The following is a 22786-nucleotide window of genomic DNA, read 5'->3' as shown; positions in this document are numbered from 1 at the left end:
AGGAATGAATTAGAGTTTCTTGGTAAGCTGAAGATAGGCATAGTAAGTGGATGTGTAAAGATGTATCAGAGATAAAAGGAGTATAAGCAATAAGGAATGGAAAAGGGTGGGGTGATTTGTAGAGAAAACAGTATGTGGGATCTAGTAAATACTTAGGAGGTGGGATGTAGTAAGTAATTAGGAGTAAGCAATATGTGTGTAATGAGGTGGAGTAAGGTATTGGATGATTAGTGAAGGGGGTGTGGTTAAGGAAGTATAAGGTTGAGAGCACTGGGGGTGGGTGGGATATGGGGGTAGGGTAGGGGGAGCGGAGTGAGCCTGCAGGGCAAACGGAGCAGGTAGAAACAGGTAAAGAAGCAGCTAGAGGGGAAATCGATCAGCAGTACTGGCTACTGAAGGAACAACAGATAAGGCAGGAGTGGGTAGTAACAGCAAAGAGGGAGTCTACAAAAGGTAGATTTAGACAGCAGTAAATTAGACAAGGGTGAAATAAGCCCAGGTCTGGGCCTTTGGAGATATTAAGGTAAGTAGCTGGGAAAAGTACAGAGGGTACAACAGGCTGTATAGGCAGGGATAAGGGTGCCACCTATCTCTGGTTATTTTTCGTTATAGGCTGCCCAAGTTTGGCAACAACCCTTTCAGTGTTTTGTTGCCTAAGTTCTCATGTTAAAAGCTTTTGTGCTATGGGGTTATCAAAATATAGTTGCTTAAATGCAATCTTTCTAAACTCATAGATATTGTCCAGCTATTCCCTTATTTTCTCTTTAACGCACTGCATTTGCTCCTCCTCTTGTTCTGTGATATTCCCCTGATTCTGCAATACTTCAACCTTTGAAAGCCCCTCTAAGTATTTTCTGTTACTTCTTAACTATATTTCTCATGTTTATTTTGAACCTAATGCAAGTTTGTTTTTTTGGTAGTTTTCTTGTCGCTGCCTTCCTTTTCAAATAAGTAATCCCTTCAGGATACTGGATTGTATGCCGCATGCAGGTAGAAGTGTTTTCCTTCACAGAAAAGAAACATCCCCAGTTATCAGTCCTGGATTACTGCTGTTCAAAAAAAAAAATAGTGAAATGAATGCCATTAAAAGCAGATTATAGTCAGGATCTGAAAATGGCTTTGAGTAATACTAAAGGAAGTACAATGATCATTCTACTCCGGTAGCCCTGTAAGCATTTCCACTGCGGACCGATTTGTGGAGAGAGAAACAAATGAAACTTGATCGTGTCCTGAAACAGTTATGGCTGCTGCCATTCACACAGTGCCAGCAAGGGTAATGCATATGCATGAGACCTCATTCGGTAGGCTGCATAATCTAAAATATCTACATACAGCCTAACCTCTGATTTCTGACAAAAAAACAGAGCTTGACCGCTGCACATAATCAGCTTTAAGTGTCTTGTAATACAAACGTTCTCAAAGAAACTGTCCCAGCTGGATCTGTTAAACAGAAGTTTGGTACTTGTTGACATTTAATGAAATGCAGTACTTGTATTACTAGAAAGTAAGCAGATAACCTTTGTGTATTGCTACTGTCCAGTTAACAATACAGAGCTGCATGTGTGAGTTGAAAAAAATTCATGTAAGATGGCACCATACCTTCTTCAGGCATCACTGCAGGGTTTGTGATTCAGTTTTTGTTGTGAGATACATTTTCTAAGGTAACAAACTGGGGTGCTATAAGCCCATCTTTTGTTTCCTAATTAATGGATGTAACTAAAACTCTTGCAAGTTTCATTTTTTTAGTTGCTAAAGGTTGTCATTGCTACTTGGAATCTGTTTCCTTCACAGGTTAGGCATGAACAGAACTTAATTTATGTAAAAACTAAGTTCACGGAACACTTTTGTCTTTGTTGCAAAGAAAATAACCACGTTTGTAGCTAGTGTTTGCAAATTACTTTTTTGTTTTAACTCTTTATGCCTTTCTAACCTTGTGATTACTCAGAAAAATTTTGTTGTACACTAGTTTGCTTCTGTATTTTTTCTTAAGGTAAATTTGTTAGATACAATGGTAGTAGCATTAATTTATGATGTTTTTCTCCTCAGTTATCTCTCTCTGTCTGTGTATAGTATTAAGGCTTGCTTATCTGTTTTATGAGCTGATTATCCATTTTTTTATATTTTTGTCCTGGATGTGGATGAAAAATGGTCTAAAGGCCACAGGCCATTTCCCTGATTAAGAAATAAAATAAGTGAATTTAAGGTGGGTAAACTTCTTTTCTTTTTGTTTAGGTTTCTCATAGTGTCCATGTTGAGTACCAGTGTGAGGTTGAACAGATCTTCTTACAGCAAGAATTTCTACAGCAGCAGGCAAAATCACTATCATTTCCTGGAAACAAGGCAGAAAATGCTGAACTACAGTTAGATAAAGGTAAATTGCCACTGTTTTCTTGCCTGCCAAAACCTAAATCACAAGAGTTGTTTGAGAACAAAATAACTGAGATTTTAAATTGACCATAAACTGTACTGATGCTTAAATTTCCTGCAGTAGATCTGTGCATGTTCACAAGTATAGGGCTACCTTTTTCTTAGTTTGAGTACTATAAAATGTATGTAAATTACTGTCGCTGTCCACTTGCCAGTCAGAGTTACCCTACATAAAGGAATGCATTGATAAAGGCCTTAATAGAATGCAGGTACAGCTTTTTGAAAATAATTAGTATCAAGGTGTCTAGAGACCCCATATGAGCTGGTGAACTATGAAATATACCACTCTGAGGAACAAGAAAGTCATGGAAGTATTTCTGTACATTCTTGTTATGGAATGATCAAACCAGTATTGATGCAATTGAACTCCATATGCAGCCGTAAGCAGTCTTGTTCCATACTTATTTTTGTCCTAAACTTTGTCTGTACCCTGTCACATTTTAAAAGGTACAGATTAAGAAGTGACATTGTGTAGTTGTTTGAGAGAGGAACCTTAAGGAAGGAATATCCAAACTTCAAACTGAGGAGAGGGCAATAAAACTGTACGGAAGTAAAGGATGGCATCCCTTAATGACTGATCCCCTTGAAAAAAAGGTCTGATTACACATGACAATATTAAAAGGATAATTTCTGTTATAGATTTTGTTAATAAATAAACACTCATAATTTGCTTAGATATAGAGAAAGGCTTTGATTCCCTAAATTGGGACTATGTATTCAAAATCCTAATGCTATGTGAATTTCCTGCATCCTTTGTTCATCTCCTAAAGAATATATATACAAATAATTTAGCGTATGTCAAGTTAGGTCCTTTTACCTCTGAATCTGTACATATAACAAAAGGCACTAAACAAGGATGTCCCATGTCACCGATTCTATTTGCTCTGGCTATTGAAATATTGGCAGATTCAATTTGTAACAATATAAAAATCAAAGGAATAGACGTTTATGAACAATACAATTCTAAAGTAATGCTGTTTGCTGATGACATACTACTAACATTATCTAATATAAAAGAAACATTAGAATAATTAGATATATTAATTGACAAATTTCACATGACTTCAGGACTCCATTTCAATAAATCAAAATCAAAATTTTTATTTTGAAATAAAAAAACAAATAACTACAGACTAAAGGGGATCACATCATAGGGAAATAAGAATCTACCTTAAAATATCTAGGAAACTGAGTTATGCAAGGATAATAATGAATCAGTCTCAAAAAACTACAATAATATCATCAATGCAATTAAAATCTCTGTGGAAAAATGGAACAAAATAATATTAACATTTGAAGACAGACTACAGTTAATAAAAATGGTTTTACTGCCCAAGATCATATATATAGCAAAAAATCCAGTGTTTGTTGTATATTGGATATCCTATATATAGCCTTGGCAATGCAACTGTTACCAGAAAGGAATATGCTTAACAGAATAAATTCATGCCTAATAACATGTTTATGGTTTCTCAAAAGAAGCATAATAGCTTTACTACATCATATCAGACCATGAAAATGGAGGATTAAACTTTCCTGATATAGAAACGTATATAAAAGCATCAGTATCTAAAACAATCTCAGATTGGATAAGTCCAAATTATTCTGCAAATTGGAAGGAATTACTAACTGTAATATCAATAAATGAATTTGATTTACAAAAAAATTCAAATAACAGATAAAAACAATTTGCCATGGCACATATGTATTAGAATGCAATATAGCATAACGAAACCCACTAAAAATCGTATGATTAATTATTACATTGACTCATTTAGGAAAATTATTAATGCAAGTATAGATTTAAAAATCTGTTTTGATCTTTAACACCATTTATTGTCACAAAGAACTTTCCACATAAAATATATAGAGACATAATATTAATTCCTGGGAACAGAAAGGATTTGTTTGCTGGCTCCAATGTATGAAAGAACTAAAAGTTTTAGATATGCAAGTAATAAAAACAACATACAAAATTCCACAACAGGACTGGCTAACTTTACAGAGTATTCTGTCATATTCGCAAGATTTAAGTAGAATAATTAAGAATTCTTCATTTAAAGAAATACCTAAATTTACGAAATACATATATGAAATCATATATAATGACTTTGACATGGGAAGCAGTATTTCAAAATTTTGCAAACTGTTGATAAACTATAACACCCAAAACCTAATATTGGAAATATATAACAAAAGGACACTCAATACAGTTAGTTAACTGAAGATATTAAACAAATATCTTCTTGTCGATAAAATATACATCCTTTACACAATGCTGGAAAGTTTTTAATTGGAAATGCTTGCACAGAGCATTCATAACCCCAGACAGAATCAGTAAAATTAGTTCTTTCATAAAAGGAATATGTTGGAGATGTGAGCAAGTACACAATGCAGACTGAAACCACCTTTTCTTTGATCGTGTTAAAATTAAGCCATTTTGGAATGGTATTAATAACTTTCTACAAACTTTATTTAATGAATCATTTTATTTAACTAAAGCTGTTGTATTATTAAATGTGAACACAGGTTCTCATTTGAATAGGTCAAACATGTATCTAGTATGGACTGTACTTGCAATTTCAAGGAAATGTATAACAAGAAGATGGAATACAAGCACAGTGCCAACTTTGGAAGACTTCTGCAGCCTACTGAAGACCACAGCATTATTGGAAATTAATTTATCCAAAGCCATTTATCAACAACCCTTGGAGAAAAGTCTTGATCAGACACTCTGATAATGGATTGGACATACTTATAAAGTAAATGTATACATTAAGATCTGTTATACTGTCAGGCTAATGTAACTAGTGTGAATAGTTATTTAAGATGTTATTTATAAATACTATGGAATTCATTCAAAAGTATTTGAAAAATAAAAAAAATTTTGAGAAAAAAAAAATGTCTGATTCATGTGCAAGTATACTGTCCTTCATTTGTAGAGAATGTAGGGATGTTCTTCGTGTTTCACTGTTGCAGTCATCACACTTGGGTTATCTGCCTGCAGGTAGCCTTCAGTCTGCCCGAATACCAGAGACTTAGTATTTCTGCATTGGTTGCTGTTGCTCCAGGACTGATGTCAGGTCGACAGGGGTATCTAAACAGGCAGCCAATGCCATTACATCAGTCTTTCTTGCCAAGGAGCCCGAGGCAGAAGCAGTTCGAACGAGTGCCGATCGGCCGCTACCTGGGTTTTCGTTTGAATCATACTGAAGTCTTCTAAAGCCAAGTACCCCATTGGGGATCCTTTTTTCTTGTTCTAACCAATGCCAGAAAAAGTTAACAATTGGTCTTGCCTGTGGAAAGCAAATACCACACCGAGATTTCCACTCTTACTGCATCACCTGTTTAGGCCCAGACCACGACATACCTCACTGTTGGTTTTGTGCTTTGTTCAACACCCGAACTATTCATCATCAGGCCCTTATTGTCACTAAATACTTTCGCTCTTGATCTCCGTATTCTGAAATGGCTTCGGTAAGCCATCTGACTACTGATCTTCCAAAAAAATGTAAAGATAACGACAGACAGACACCGCACAGGTCCAAAACTGCCGATGAAGCTTCTGTTAAGCTAGTCACCAGTTCGCTGGTACTCAGTGAGGTGCTTTCACAGCCCCTGATGCCCACTTTGATGGATTCGCAGGCCACTACCGAGACCCGTTCGGAGTCTACTATGCTGCGAGACTCTTCTTTGACTGTGGAACTTGCGGATGTCTCTACCTTGGATGGGTCTGGAGCCACTGTGCTGGCACCGGCTTCTGAGGAAGTTCTTTGCACTACCAGTTCTCGACACAAACCAATGACTTCTTTCGCATCTTCAGTTCTGTCTGAAACTACCACATTTTTAAGGCCAAGAATACGAGCTACACCTAAAAAAAAACGATGACCCAAACTCAAGCACCTGTTTCCTTGCCACAACATCAAATGCTTAAAATGGCAGAAGACCTGATTATGTTGATTAGGGGAAGCCAGCCTTCTCCTGCTAAGAGAAAAAGAGACCTGTCCCCAGCAGCTTTAACAGACCAAGAGTTCGACGACTCTGAGGTTTCTGAATATGAAGACATGCCTTTATCTGCTTATGAGGATTCAGATGCAGAGGAATCCATTCCCTCTGCTTCCCCTCCAGAGGATTTTTCTTTTGGTGAAACCCTACATGCTTTAAGAGAGCATTTCCACTGGGAATGCCAAGACTATCCTCAGTCCAAAAAGAGACTCGGAGAATTTCTAGATTTGCCACAACATAGACCTTTAGCAATACCTCCAGTACTGGATGTTGTGGATGATGTTTTTATGGAATCCAGCCTAACTTCTGATACTTTACTCCCTGCTCCAAGAAAATAAGACAGGTACTACAGAGTCCCTGACTCTCACAAATTTCTTTTCAAAAATCCTACTGCTGACCCAGAGGTCATTTCCCAGGGGCCTAAAGGTATAAAAGCAACTGTAGCTAAGAATCCCACTCCTTCAGACAGGGATTCCAGAGCTTTAGACAGATGGGGTAAAAAAAAACGTATACACCTCTGCAACTCTCGCTATTAGGGCATTAAATTGCCAGTTTCACATGCTGAAATACCAGCAACATATTATGGAACTTGTGGTGGTGCTGCGGTAGCGTTGTCACCTCACAGATGTTGCCCGTTCAATCCTCAGAGCGTCTTCTGTGTGGTGACATGCGTGAATGGGCGTTCCTTCGTTGAAGGTTGTGCGTTAGGCCCGGCAAGCCAGCACATAAAAATCTACTGCTAATCATTAGCGGACCGGAGTTCCGCTGTGGCGACCCCTAACCGGCAAAAGCCGAAAGACACAAATTAAGCAAAAATTAGCTGCCTTTACAGACTGTGCAGAAAATAAAGAATTACAAGAGGTTATGCTTTCTGCAAGCCAAGTCAGCAAGCATACTTTGCAATGTGGTTTTGATGCACTAGAAGCATCTTGCAGGGCAGCAGTCACTGGTTCTGTACTGAGAAGGCATGCTTGGCTTAAGGAGCAGACTTTGCCACACCATGTCAAGTCAAAATTACTAGACGCTCCTTTGAACAAGGACAATCTGTTTTGCACCAAAGCAGAAGAGGTTCTAAAAATGATGGAAGAAAAGGCTAAATCTATGCAGACAAAGATTTCTTGCAAGTGCAGCCTCCTAGATTCAGTAGGCATTGACCCTCGAAACATTGGTCCTTTCCTGCCCCCTCAAGGCCATCTCAAACTAGACCCAGGGGAAACAGACCCCCAGACTCCAGTCTCAGGGTATGCAGAGATGTAAGCAATGGAGTACCTCCACTTCAAAAACAGGGAGTGCTAAGCCACCCCTTACAGAAAGAATTCACAATGACTTCTCTTTTCCTCTCCTCACCTCTGCCCAACTGCTTGTGCCCCTAGGAGGAAAACTTACCTATCATGCAAAAAAATGGACCTCCATCACCAAGGACCGATGGGTCCTCAACATTGTAATCCAGGGGTACAAATTTTACTTTCACTCACTGCCAACCCCAAAAGGGTATCCAGACCTTCCTCCAAGCCAGTGAGCAGAGGCACAAAACCAAATTCTATCCCGTCTCTCCATAAGGGCAATTCAGCCTGTTCCGGCAGAACAGATAGGTCAAGGGTTCTATTCCAGACTTTTCCTGGTACCCAGACAACAGGGCACTTGGCGCCCAATCCTAGATCTTTCCACTCTAAACACCTTCCTGGTGGTACCTAAACTCAAAATGCTCATCCTTCAGCAGCTTCTTCCTGTGCTGCCCAAAGATGTCTGGTTAGCCACCCTAGACCTTAAAGAAGCCTATCTGCACATCCCTATCAGGGACTCATGCAGGAAATATCTACGTTTCAGGGCAGGATTTGTGCATTATCAGTTCTCTGCAGTTCCTTTGGCTTATCCACTGCTCCCAGAGAATTCACAAAATGCTTGGCCCCAGCCATTGCTTATTGCAGACAGAGAAAAATTCAAATTTACCCGTACTTGGACGATTGCCTGATTCAGGCAGACAGACAGGAACAGCTGTTGGAGCACCTGACATTTGTAAAGAACCTTCTAACCTACCTGGGGTACACTATCAATGAAAAGAAATCAAAACTAGTCCCCAGTCAAAATATTGTATTCCTGGGAGCAAGCTTGGACACAACATCCCAGATGGCATTCCTTACTCCAGAAAAACAAGCCTATCTGACAGGCTACTTTGCTCATATGGCCAGCAGAACCCAACTATCCACAGGGAAAATCCTGCAGGCCCTAGGGTTCATGGCCTCTTGCATCCTACTAATTCCATATGCCAGACTGCATATGAGGAAACTTCAATGGTACTTAAAAAGTCTTTGGTGCCAACATTCTCAAGACTTGGAAACAGTCATTCCTGTCATACCTTGTCTTAAGGACAGAGTTTCTTTGGTGGGCAGCAGCATGCAACCACAACAAGGGACTTTCCTTTACTCAACCCCTTGCCACCCACACCCTAACCACAGACACATCAGACTATGCCTGGGTGGGCACACCTGGACGACAAGTGCATTCAGGGCCACTGGAGCCCAAGTCAATCTCATCTGCACATCAACCAAAAAGAGATGCTAGCTTTTCAGCACACTCTGACAGCTTTCAGGTACCTACTATCATCAGGACCCCTGCTGATAAAAACAGACAACACCACAGTTATGTGGTACATAAACAGGCAGGGGGGAACACACTCTTACCCAATCTGCAGGCTAGCCATGGCACTGTGGAACACGGCCTTGGACATGCAGATTCATCTGCAAGCTCAATTCCTGCCAGGCAAACAAAACTATCTGGCAGACAACTTAAGCAGAAATCTCCTAGACCCACATGAGTGGCAATTAGACCCCAGCACCTTCAGTATTGTAATCCAGAAATGGGGGACTCCAGAGGTGGACCTATTTGCCTCCCCCTGCAATCACCAGCTCAGCAAATTCTGCTCCAGGACACCTCACAGCAAGCCCTGGAAAGTGGATGCCCTATCCTTCCAGTGGAAAAACCTCTCAATCTATGCATTCCCCCCTCTGCCTCTTCTCTCAAAAATATTACTCAAAATAAGGCATGACAAACCAAGAACAATCCTGATTGCCTCAGACTGGCCATGCCCGCACTGGTACCCACTACTGTGCAGCCTGTCACCGGTGCAACCCTGGCACCTACCCCAGATCCCAACCCTCCTCACTCTGCAGGGGGGACAGATCTTGCATCCTCAACTGCAAACCATGAATCTTGCAGCCTGGCTCATTCCTTAAATTCTCCCCCAGTGACCAGCCTAAACAAGCAGGTACTGGACGTCATTCTTGAAGCCAGAAGACCCAGTACAAGGAAATCTTGTGCTGATAAGTGGAAAAGGTATTGTTCCTGCATTCAGTCTAAAAGAGAGGACACAGGACTGCCCTTCTTACCTCTAATCCTGGATTACCTAGCAGACCTACTCCACAGAGACCTATCTTTCTCCTCCATTAAGATCCATGCCTCTGCCATTTTGGCTCATTACAACAGTGAGCCACCTCTTTTCTCTCATCCTGTTATCAAACAGTTCCTGAGTGGGGCAGACAACCTAGGAGAGCACCCACCCCTGCTTGGGACCATAACATTGTACTGGAAAAATTCACGCTACCCTCCGTTGAGCCTGCAGCGTCAGCAGAGTTAAAATTCCTCTCTTGGAAAACAGCCTTGCTTCTGGCCATCACTTCAGCTAGAGTGTCTGAGCTACAAGCACTTATGGCTGTGGAACCCTTCATTATTTTCCATACTGACAGGGTTTCCCTCAGGACTAAGTATGCCTAAAGTGGTGTCCAGTATGGCCCCCAACCAGTCTATTAATTTGCCAACCTTCTTCCCTAATCCTCAAAATAAAGGGGAAAGGATCCTGCACTCCTTGGACATGCAGAGACAGCTCAGATTCTGCTTTGATAGGACTAAGCCCTTCGTGAAATAAGACCAGTTACTAGTCAGCTTTGCACCAGGGACAGAGGGCAAGACCATTTCAAAACAAACAGTCTCCTAATGGATTCTGCTACAAGTACCATGGGAAACCAACCCTTCAGGGGGTCAGAACGCATTCCACTAGGGCAACTTCTACCTCTACAGCATTCCTCAGGGGAGTCACTACCAGGGACATCCTGGAAGCTGCTACCTGGAGTTCTGTACACACCTTCACCAAGGATTACCACCTGCCTATCTTTTCCACATCCAGGGTGGATTTTACAACAGCAGTCCTGCAGGGCATACAAGCCAGCCCCAATTCTTCTTGACTGCCTCAACCCTTTTTCAGCTTTGGGAATCAATCCAAGTGTGATGACCGCAACAGTGAAGCACGAAGAACATAGTACACTTACCATAAATGTAGATGCTCGAGTGTATTCACTGTTGCAGTCCTGGTTTCCCTCCCTCCAGCACCCTTGGCTCTCTCTCTCTCTTTTACTCACCCCCTCCAGGGGTATTGGTATTGGTATTGGTATTGGTATTTACTTTTTACTGGTGGTGTTTTCCCCACCATAACTTAGCTCCCTATTGGGGGGAGGTGCTCCTGACATTTGGGGCAAGAAAAACTGATGTAATTATGTTGGCTGTCTGTTTATATATACCCCCTGATGACCTGACGTCAGTCCTGGAGCGACAGCAACCGACACAGAAATACTAAGTCACTGGTATTCGGGCCGACTGCAGGCAGATAACCCAAGTGTGATGACTGCAACATTGAATACACTCGAACATCTACATTTATGGTAAGTGTACACAGCTGTACTTTCTTGCATGTTTACAGACTTGAACTGTCTTATAATGTTGCATAAAATATCATAATCTGTGAATAAAGTTACATTTCCTTAATTACTATACCAGTATATAATTATAGTCAGATTTATCTTTTTCATCTTAGGTTTTCTATAGTCTGTATCCATATGACCTGAAAATAGGTAAACTGATTATATCTTTTACAGACAGGGCATGTCTGCAAAAGAACTTGATAAGTTGACCATTTTGGGCACAGGATAATAATATGCTGATAAATATATTGAAAACTAAGTATATGAGATTTGGGTGACATAGATTGAAGGGTGAATATTTAATACAGCAAACAGTGATTGAAGATTCATTTAAGGACATGACATACAGGTAGATCTGGCTTTGAGTTTTTCTGATCATATCAACCAGTTTGGTTAATGACTGTTATCAAACTATAGGTTGTATAAAAAAGATTTATGAAGTCTAGGAATCTGAAATGAAATCCATTTGTAAGTTAGATACTGTAGTGTGGAATAATAATTTGGAAATCTTGTAAGAAAACAAGTATGAGTACATTGGAGAGAGTATAGCAGAAATATACCAAGGGCAGCTATGGATATGAAAATTTAAGTTATTATGAAAAATAAAATCTGAGCTTTTGCATTGTCTCATAGATATTTAAAAGGATTCCTTATTCCGGTATATAGGGCATTTAGAGACAACTGCCTCTGGGAATGTTTGGGGTTATCAAAGAGCAGTAGAACATAATCAGACAACCTATATGGTAGATTATAAAGGAATAAGAATGTGCTGATTAGGTCTCTGAGAGTGTAGCTGATATATGTGCTAGACTATCAAAGCAAATACTGTTTATTTATTTCCAGTTTGATTACTGGGGAAGTCCATTGGACCCAGAGAGCCCGTTTTCAGTGCAGGCCCAGGGAGAAAAGCTCCATGAAACAGATTACAGTAAAGATAGCAGTCTAATGAAAATAAAAGTTGTTGTGTCTTTCGGCTTTTCCCGGTTAGGGGTCGCCACAGCAGAACTCCGGTCCTCTAATGATTGGCAGTAGATTTTTACATGCCGAGTTGCCAGCTCTGACGCACAACCTTCAATGAAGGTACGCCCATTCACGCATGTCTCCACACAGAAGATGCTCTAGCTAAGAATCGAACAGGACGTCTTACTGTGAGCCGACAATGCTACCGCAGCACCACCACCACAGTATCTAATAAAAATAAAAGTACAAGTGCAAATATATATCAAATAATACAAAGTGTGAGCATTATTGCCCATAGTGGAAAAATATTGTGCAGATACATTTTAATAAATTCACACAGTTAAAGTCAAAAGCTATTTACAGAGTGTGAGAGATCATATGGGAATTAGCTAAAGAAGGTTATAGCCAGCTATAAGGTGTTTAGGAACTCGGGAGGATACTCTCCCAGGGGCGTTTATTAACAAGTTCTAGGTAGGGAGAATGCAGTTACATTTCCATTTGGAGGAGAGGTCGATGTAAAGCTGAGTTTTGACGTTGTTTGTGTTTGACATTGCCCTTAGTGTGGAAGGGAGAGAGTTCCATTTCTTACCTAAGGAGAAGGAGAGAAGTTGTCCAGCAGAACGTTTAGGTTTGAGGACAGTAATAAAGTTTTGGTGTTCAGATCTGAGATGGTGTATGGGGGAAGGATGTTAGTTAGAGCAGGGCATTTGGTTAGATTAAATATTAGTCCATGTGCTGTAGTGAGCTGGAGGAAGTCCTGGTAATTTGTGAATTCTAACCAGTTGAGGGATTGGAGGGTAACACAATGACGAGTGGAATGTTTGGCTTTGGTGGCAAATTTAGAAATTTTTTTATAACAGCTTTCAAGTTTGGAAGTGATGGAAGAGGATAGGCTACTTAGTAGCAGGGTGACTTACAGAATGGAGGAAAGGAGGTAAGAGTAGACCAGAGTATGCCTGGTAGAAGTAAAGAGGAAGTGGTTGTTCCTGTATACCGTACCTAGTGTTTGGTGGGTTTTCTTTATATTTTGCTGAATATGGATGTCGAACTTGAGGTGTTTGTCTGTAGTTATACCGGTAGTTTGGCAAAGGGAACAACTTCGATTGGAGAGTTGCTTTGGCTAAGGACTTGGAGGGAATATTTATCGAAAGAGAAAGATTTTGAGGGTGTGAATAGTAGTATTTTAGATTTGTTAGCATTGAAAGAAAGGTGATTTTGGAGCATCCAGATCTCAGTAGTTGAGAAGGCAGTCTGAGTTTTAGATAGGAGTTCTGGGAGGTTAGAGGCAGAGCAGACAAGTGTAGAGTCATCTGCATACTGGATGACTTTGGCATTAGGAATAGCAGAGTGAAAGTTATTGATAAAGATATTAAACTGCATTGGTCTGAGGATGGAACCCTGTGGTACTCCGGTAGGAGTGGGTAAGAAAGGTGAGGTGCCTTTTTTCCTTTTCACAGCCTGAGATCTATCTGACAGATAGCTTGAGAACCAGGAAAGAGTGTTTTCAGAGAGATTTAGGTTTGAGAAGTGACTTAGAAGATGCTGATGGGAAACAGTATTGAATGCTTTAGAAAGATCGAGGAGCACTGTGGATACCAAGTTCCCAGAATCTCGGGCTTGATTGACAGTTTCTAAGAATGAGAGTAGAGCTGTTATGGTGCTATATCCTGGTCAGAAGCCATGTTGGGTAGGGGTAAGAAGTTGGTTTTTAGTCAGAAAAGGCATAAGTTGGAGGTGGAGGCATTTTTCTAGGATTTTGGAGACTGGAGAGAGAAGAGATATAGGATGAAAGTTTGAAATATTAGTGTTTTTGCCTCCCTTGTGGAGAGGAAGAATAAAGGCGGAACAACAGAGTTTAGGGACATAGGATTCCTTTATGGCTCTATTAATTAGGGTACTAATTGGGAGAGCTATACCATTGACAGCAGACTTGAGAAAGGAAGAGGGGATGTTGGGTGCATTGGAGCAGGGTTTAGGTTTGGATAGAAGTCTTTTTATGTAGTTAGTGGAGACAGGTTTGAGCTCAAACATAGGGGGAAATTATTTGGGGACTTAGATGAGGTGGAATGTAGGAGAGATGGGTCGTTGTTGGGAAAATTTTTGTTAGGTCGGATATTGACTCTATAAAGAAAGACTTGAATAGTGAGACTAATTCGAGGTCAGATTTACTTGGGTCCGGACAGGGGTTATTTTTGGAGCCTGGGTTGAGGAGTGAGTTTATGGAGTTCCAAAAAAGCATAAAGTTTTGGGGATGGTTGCACTGGAGCTTAGTGTAGTAGGATTTTATTGTCTTTGAAAATTTGTTTTTTTGCAAAGTTATGGAGCTGTGTATATTGAAGAAGGGTTTCGGGAAGTTTATTCTTTTGGTAAAGCTTCCAGGATTTGTCTCCTTGATGCATAATTTGCTTTGTTTCTTTGGTTAGCCAAGGGGCAGTTACAGTTTTTATTCTTTTTTCCCTTGGTGGAGCTAGGGAATTTAGAGTATCTAGGAAAGTAGAATTAAAGTGGTCTATGGCTTTATCGAGTGGAAGGGTTTTTACAATGTTCCAATTCATTTGTTTGAGATAGTTAGAGAAGGTATTGGGGTCAGATTTACTAAGGTTGTTGGTCTGAGTATATTGATGTTGGTGTGGATGGGAGGTGGTTGCACGGTAATTGAAAGCTGGGAGGTGGGCACTGATAGAGTTAAGGATGGTGCCAGAGTTGGTAATTTTATTTGGATGGGTGACTAAGATCCAGTCAAGAGTGGATCCTGGGGGATTTGTTTTATTTGGTTTGGTGATGGAGTTTGGTTACTTGAGTAAAGTTAAAGAGGTTAATGGACAGGGAGGGTATGGGACTGTTGATTTTACACCAGTCGATGTTTGCAAGGTTAATTTCAGCTGAGGCCCATTGGAGTATGTCTTCAAGGATTGAGATGTAATTTCCGGGTGGGATATAAAGGGCGATGATACAGAGGCTTTTGTGATTATTCATTTTTAATAGACCAATTGTTAGTTCTGCATTGGCACATTTAGGAATGGGGTTTGGTAGGGGAATTAAGGTAAGTAGATTGGAATAGATTAATGCAACGCTGCCACCATTTTTCTTTGGGTGGTCACATCTAAGAGTGTGAAATCCAGAGGGTAGGATTTCAGAGTCAGAGATGTGGGGTTTGATCCATGTTTCAGAGATGGCTACAATGTCAGGTTGGTTATGACTCAGCCATGCTTGAAACTGCTGTGCTTTGTTGTTGAGACTGTAGGAATTGAGTTTGAAAACTTTAAGAGTATTGTAGGGGGGTGAAAGGTTAGAGGAAGAGGAGGGTAATTGTTATTTGTGGGTGGGTTAGTCCGGGGTTGGGTTGAATGTCTCCAGCTAAGACGAGGTTATTGAAGGAAGTTATTTTAGTGTGTTTTGGTTTGGATTGAGGGTATTCTGGAAGGTCTACTATTTGTTTAAGAGCAAGTGTCTTAGCAGTAGTGGAAATAATTTTAGGATTAAAAAGGTGCAGAGGGTTGAGCTGAAACAGAGAGGAGGAGATGGAAAAGTAATAATTATTTGTGTGAGGGAGGAGATGGTTTTGTGTGGAAGTATGGTAAGGAGTAGAGTGGAAGCTGATATATTTTTGAGAACAACTTGGACACTTATAATGGGAATAGTTGTTTTAGTATATTGTCAGGTTAGAAGAGCATTATTGCCTTTGCCTGAATGCATGTTTCAATGGAATTGAAGGATTCTTGTGTTTGAGTTTGAAGTTGTTATAGAGTTTTGGCAGTGCAGATGAGTGAGGAATAATTAGCATACTGAGTAATGGTAGCATGTTTACGTGGAGTTTGTAGGTCATTTATAAGAACGTTGAATAGCAAGGGACCAAAATAGAACCTTGAGACACCCCTGTATGCACTGGGAGAAATCGAGAGAAGTAATTTTCCCATTTTATGGCTTGAAATCTGTTGCTGGGGTAGCTGTTGAACCAAGTGAGCAATGAGTATTGTAGTTCTGTAGAGGAGAATTTGTAGAGTAGTTTTTATTGAGGCATGGTGTCAAAAGCTTTTGACAAATTAAGGAAAAGTGTTGCTGTTCCCTGCATTCCTGTTACGGTTGGTGGTAGCAAAGCTAAATAGAGCTCTTGTAGTGCTATGGTATGGCCGAAAACTACATTATGTAGGGCTTAGTAAATTGTTGGTTTGGGCACATTTTCCTAAGACTTTGGATAGGAGTAAACAGAATGGCTACTGGCCTGTAATTTGAGCCATCAGTAGAGGAGTCACATTTGTGCAGGGGTAGGCTATACATTTTATAGTTTATAAGATTTTTTTCCAAATTTTAGGCACATAGTTTTCTGATCAAGTGTTCATTTCTTGGTAGGGTAAGAAAAGAGGGCAACCTGTGTCTAAGCAAACTATTTCAAAATGGTTGTTTCATGCTATTCCTTTTGTTATACTCACCACAACAAACCATTTAACAAGGTCAAGATTCACTGCACCAGGGACTTGGCTTCATTGGTGGCTTTTTGGAAAAGATTTGATTATAGAAATAATCTAGATGCAGCAACCTGGTCTTTTGTGCTCACTTTTATAAAGCACTTTAAAATACATTCTTTCTCCAGATCTAGAATAGGCTTTGCTAAGACAATTCTCCAGGGGCTGTTAGGCTCTCCTCCTCCTCTTCCCACTTCTTTTACGCCATGGTAATCTTCCCATATCGACTGGACTACTGCATAGTAATCATAATGATGAACATAGTACAGTTGTGTAAGTAAACTTGATACAACGGTAGATGTTTGAATGATTGAATGATCACTACTTTAGTAGCTGCTTTCTTTCTTCATTCCCTTTATTTTTGCATGGTTTTTATGCCAGAGTTTGGCCTTTTTTATATTCCTAGCATTGTCCTGTCTTGGCATGAAAGGTCTGACAGGCTTTCATGCCAATACCTGATTTTTAGTCATCTCAACTTGAGCTGACTAACTGGGCATGTGGAAGGTGCCCTGGCTGTTAAATCCTTATCAGGATATAACCCATGTACCTTAGGCTACTGCAGCAATGATCGTTACAGCATCTACTGTTATGGTAAGTTTGCTTTCACAACTGTACTTTCCTTTGGGTCAAAGTGGTTAGTATTTGTGGGGTTTATATTTAGCTATGAGTTCCGTACTGGTACTTGTAAGCTCTTTGCTAAGATATGTAGAATGGCACCTATTTTAAGCAGTAATTAATTAGTTTTGCTATATAGTGCTTTTATACAGGCATTTCACTATGATGGCTTGTTTCTAAATTTCTAATTATGAATGGTGTGAACAGGAACTGCCGTAACAATGCAACTGTTTAAGGTGGAGGAGAAGTCAGAGGTATAAGCAACAGCTTTAACAGTGACATCCATGATAGGAGAATTACAATGGAATATTTAGGTTATCAGTGAATTGAAGGTTTGTCTTTCAAAAGTCCCTAACACAGGGTATTTTCAGGGAGGTACCATCTGTTTTAAAGGAGTACATCACTGATTTGTAGTTTGATTAAATAAAGGAAGATGATACATATGAAGGTGTGCAGAAAGTAGCCATATTTGTGAGAAGAAGATCAGGGGGATTTGGGCCCCAAGTAAGATTATGTTTAACTTAACTATTTATACAATGGCGCTGGCATTTATAATGGCAAAGAAGCATTGGGCAGGCCAAATATTAGCTTTGTGGGTTGTCTAGTTTATTGACAGATAGTTGAACTCCCCCAGTAGAAAATTGCTGAGGATTAAGTACAGATAGCTGCCATGGTCAGAAGAGAGACATGTAGGGTTTCTCTGCCTTGCTGTGAAGTAGTAATTAATCTTATTTAGGATGATTGGGCAAGAGTTCATATACAGGGTCCCAAAGAATCCATCCTAATTTGGTGACATCCTTGATAAATACTGTTATTCCTATGTAGTTCTCAGTATACCTAAAGACTTGATCATAGGAGGTTACTAGGCTATTGACCTGGAGGTTATTTCAAGCCTAGCTGTTTCATCCCAGTGTAATACTGTAGATTCTCTAGTCAGTACCCAGGATTGTATTTAGTAATGACTTCCTGTGTATAGGAGAAATAGAAAATATACTTGTAGCTACCAAAGGGTGTATAAGGTATGAACCAAACAATACGTGAAAAACCAAAACACCACCAGGAACGGTTAAATCCTTTAATAAAATGTAGGACATAAACGAATGAAACAAAATAAAATGGAGTCTCCTGTTTTTCCTAACGATAAGTGCTTTCAGAAATATCCTTCTTCAGATCGTATAGTGAGATAGAGGAATATTCAATTAAAACCATTTCCATCCAATCAAACGTTAGTATGGAAACAACACCTTCTCTAGGATCCAATCAGCTGTGAACCAATGAAACTAATCGAAATGTGGATATTCCTCCTTTACATCCATTTAACTTCCTTCCAATCAAAGGTCAATGTGAAGCCAACGCCTTCTCCGTGGTTCAATCAACTGTAAACCAATGAAGATGGTCAAGAGCGAACACTCCTTTTCATCCAATGGTGGGTCTCCTATTCTTTAGTATAGGTCATATAGGAACAATGGCATTCAAGCCTTATGGCTTGTCCACTCACAAGTTAATAATCCACTTAATTGCATTACGTTCTGCAACATTAGTGATGTCCCCTTGTTCCATACCCAGGAAAGTAGTTTCTAACACTTTGAAATAGAATTAATGAGAAGGAAATTGCATAATATGGCTAGCAAGACAATTCTTGGGGTCTTTATGACGAATATCTCGGAGATGTCTCAAAACTCTGTTTTTGAAGCACTGGTCAGTTTTGCCTACATAATAGGCAGAACAGTCTGAACAAGTGGCCGAGATATTCATCATAAAGACCCCGAGAATTGTCTTCCTAGCCATATTATGCAATTTCCTTCTCATTGATTCTATTTCAAAGTGTTAGAAACTACTTTCCTGGGTATGAAACAAGGGGAGATCACTAATGCTACAGAACATAATGAAATTAAGTGGATTATTAACTTGCGAGCGGACAAGCCACCATGCTTGAATGCCATTGTTCCTATATGACCTATACCAAAGAATAGGAGACCCACCATTGGATGAAAAGGAAGAGTGTTCGCTCTCGACCATCTTCATTGGTTTATAGTTGATTGGACTATGGAGAAGGTGTTGGCTTCACACTGACCTTTGATTGGATGGAAGTTAAATGGATGTAAAGGAGGAATGTCCGCCTTTCGATTAGTTTCATTGGTTCATAGCTGAATGTATCCTACAGAAGGTGTTGTTTCCATACTAACGTTTTATGGTTTTAATTGAATATTCCCCTATCTCACTATACGATCTGAAGAAGGATATTCCTGAAAGCGCTGATCGTTAAGAAAAACAGGGGACTTCATTTTATTTTGTTTTATTCGTTTATGTCCTACATTTTATTAAATGATTTAACAGTTTGTGGTGTTGTTTTGGTTTTTCACGTATCGCCTATGCATATTAGGGTTGTGGGCGCTATTCCTAGAAGAATTTATGGTTCCCCATCCACTTGTCCAGGTTCCTTTTGAGCAGTTTCATAGAGGTGCTCTGCTTCATATGAATTAGCAGCCTATTCCGAAGATGTGACAGTCACTGGGAGACAGATTTGTCCCTCCAGCACATCCTATTCAAGTCACAGGCCATATTTAGGTCCCTGGAACTGGTAGCTCTAGTCCCGTTTGATTGACAGATGTGCAGCAGATTCATTAGGTTTGCATCGGAGATTGCTCTGTAAGCCTGGCATAGGTCTTCCCCAAGAAGTCAATACAATACAGAATATAGTGACAAGGACTTTTAGTCTGTCTGTGTAAGGCACTTGCAGGAGTCCCTTGATCTTCTTTGTTAGAAACCTCTGAGGCCTCCCCAATTGCTGCAAGTGCTTTGTACGGTACATGCCAAAAGGGGTGTTGTTCTCAATTATGGGCCTGATTAGTGACGTGTATAGAGGGGTTAAAACCTTCTTTGCTCTAGAGGTGATGGAAAGCCTTCCTTACTACAGTAGACACACGGTGGTCAAAGTTAAGTTTGCAGTCTACTTGTGATCCCAGATCCCTTACCACTTCGTAGGTACATAGGGTATTGTTGTTAATTTGATAGTGTGAAGGGACATTCTTTTTACCAAAGAGAATGATGATGAATTTCTTTGCATTCAATTTGAGACCGTGACTAAGACACCAGTCGTTGGTCTTTGTAAAACCCTCCTGAAGTATACTGACATCCTTTGAGGATTCAATAATTGCAACATCTGCAGACTTGATCAGCCACAGCCTCTTAGTTTTAGACTGAACTTCTGAGAAGTACATACTAAACCATATAGGAGGACCAGCACTGACCATTGTGGCACCCCACTGATGACAGGTCTGCTGGTTGATGTGGAGTCACCAATTTTGATAGTGTGTGACCAGTTTGTGAGCCAGTTGTCAACCCATTTTACAACAAAGGGGTTTATATTCCATTTGCTAAATCTATCAGTAATGGCTGAGTGTGGGATTGTGTCAAAGGCCTTTGCCAAGTCGAGGTACGCTGTGTGCACAGACTTGCCCTCATCAATGTCCCTAGTCACATTTTTGAAGAAATCCACCAGGTTTAACAGGCAGGATCTGCCCTTGATGAAGCTGAGTTGGGTTGGCTCCAGCATTTGGAGGCTGTCTATGTCTTTGTTTATGAGGTCCATAATGACACACGCTATGGCCTTACAGATGAGGCTGGTCAGACTTATGGGCCTATAATTCCTCAGGTCTGTTGCTAAGCCACCTTTGTGGAGGGGAATAACTGTTGCTATTCTCCATTCTGCAGGAACAAAGTCTGTGGATAGGTTGTGCTTGAATAGGGTACTTAATGGTGATACTAGTTCATGTTTTAGTTTGTGTAGAAGACAGCCTGGGATGCCATCTGGTCCCATAGAGGCTGTGTTTTCTTTTTTGTCTTAAACAAGGCTTTAATGACCTGCTCTTCATATATGTGGGGGGTAGTTGAGGGCAAGGTTTGTGATGAGTTTGGAAGGGATAAGTGAGTGAAATTTTCTCCAAATCTGGCCACTAGCAGGCTTGCTATCAATACGGGCTCAGTGTGTGTGATATCGTTATTCACTAGTTCAGCACATGCTTGGGTCCTGCCTTTTAGGCTATGTACGTAGCTATTAAACGTCTTTTGGTTATCCTTGGATGTAATTGTTAGTTTTCTCTCAAAGTTACAATTAGAAGATTTGACATGTTGTCTTATTTGCATGTTGAGGCTGAGTAGCGTGCTTTTCCATTGTTGGGGCCTCGCCCTGATTTTCTTAAGCAGCAACTCTTTGTGTTTGTTGTAAAGTTTGTTGATGCTGGATGTCCACCAGGGGGTGGCTTTTATTATTTGTGGCTCTGGCTTTGATTCTGTCTGAAACAGCCAAGTCTATACACTTTGTACAAGTGATTGTACAGGGCGTTAGTGTAGGTACCACTTCCAGCTGGTGGTGGGTCTTGGAATACACTTATACCTTCCCTTAGGAGGTTATAGAGTGGATATACAACTTGTACACACCTCTGTTAAAATGCCAGGTTTTTGTGATATAAAAAAAATGAGACCACAATAAATCATTTCAAAACTTTTCCCACCTTTAATGTGACCTATAACCTGTACAATTCAGTTGAAAAACAAACAAATCTGTTAGGGGAAAAATATAAAAAATAAAACACATACAATAAGCTGCTTCGTTTATTCAGATATAAGTAAGCGCTTTCACCCGTAGGCTTCTTCAGACTTTTACATAACATAATACCCCTAATACTTTGTTGAAGCACCTTGTGATTTAATTACAGCTTTCAGTCTTCTTGGGTAGGAGTCTATCAGCATGGCACATCTTGACTTGGTAATATTTGCTCACTTTTCCATGCAAAAATGCTCCAAATCTGTCAAATTGTGAGGGCATCTGTAGTGCACAGCACCCAACAAATTTTCTGTTGGACTGAGGTCTGGGCTCTAGCTGGGCCATTCCAAAACTTTAATTTTCTTCTGGTGAAGTCATTCTCTTGTTGATTTGGATGTATGCTTGGGGTCTGTCGTGCTGAAAGGTGAAATTCATCTTCAGCTTTCTAGCAGATGCCTGAAGTTTTGGGGCCAAAAGTGACTGGTATTTGGAACTGTTCATAATTCCCTCCACCCTTGACTAAAGCCCCAGTTCCAGCTGAATAAAAGCAATCCCAAAGCATTATTCTGCCATCACCGTGCTTCACCGTGGGGATGGTGTTCTTTTGGTGATGCAAAGTGTTGCTTTTGCACCAAACATACCTTTTGGAATTGTGGCCAAAAAGTTCAGCCTTGGCCTCATCAGACCATAACACATTTTCCCACATGCTTTTGAGAGACTTAATGTATAGTTTTGCAAATTTTAGCTGGGCTTGGATGTTTTTTTCTGTGTAAGAAAAGGCTTTCGTATTGCAACCCTACCCCATAGACCAGACATATAGAGAATACAGGAGATTGTTGTCACATGTAGTACACAACCAGTACTTGACAGAAATTCCTGCAGCTCCTTTAGTGTTGCTGTAGGTCTCTTGGCACCCTCCCTGACCAGTTTTCATCTGGTCTTTTCATCATTTTTGGAGAGACGTCCAGTTCTTTGCAGCATCACTGTTGTCCCATATTTTCTCCACTTTATGATGACTG

At 40.2% G+C, this 22786-nt stretch overlaps 1 protein-coding gene across 1 annotated transcript in view; it reads left to right on the top strand.

Moving 5' to 3' along the window:
• Window positions 1-22786, top strand: part of PYROXD1 (pyridine nucleotide-disulphide oxidoreductase domain 1) — a 940027-nt gene that overhangs the window by 607116 nt on the left and 310125 nt on the right. The window contains exon 8 of the mRNA XM_044087812.1: window positions 2233-2371. Within this exon, the coding sequence (XP_043943747.1) occupies window positions 2233-2371 (139 nt within the window). The remainder of the gene's footprint in view (window positions 1-2232; window positions 2372-22786) is intronic.

Source organism: Protopterus annectens, chromosome 11.part0 (genome assembly GCF_019279795.1).
Source record: "Protopterus annectens isolate FY-2018-M chromosome 11.part0, PAN1.0, whole genome shotgun sequence".
NCBI lineage: Eukaryota > Metazoa > Chordata > Ceratodontiformes > Protopteridae > Protopterus > Protopterus annectens.
This window is presented reverse-complemented; position numbering and strand designations above follow the sequence as displayed.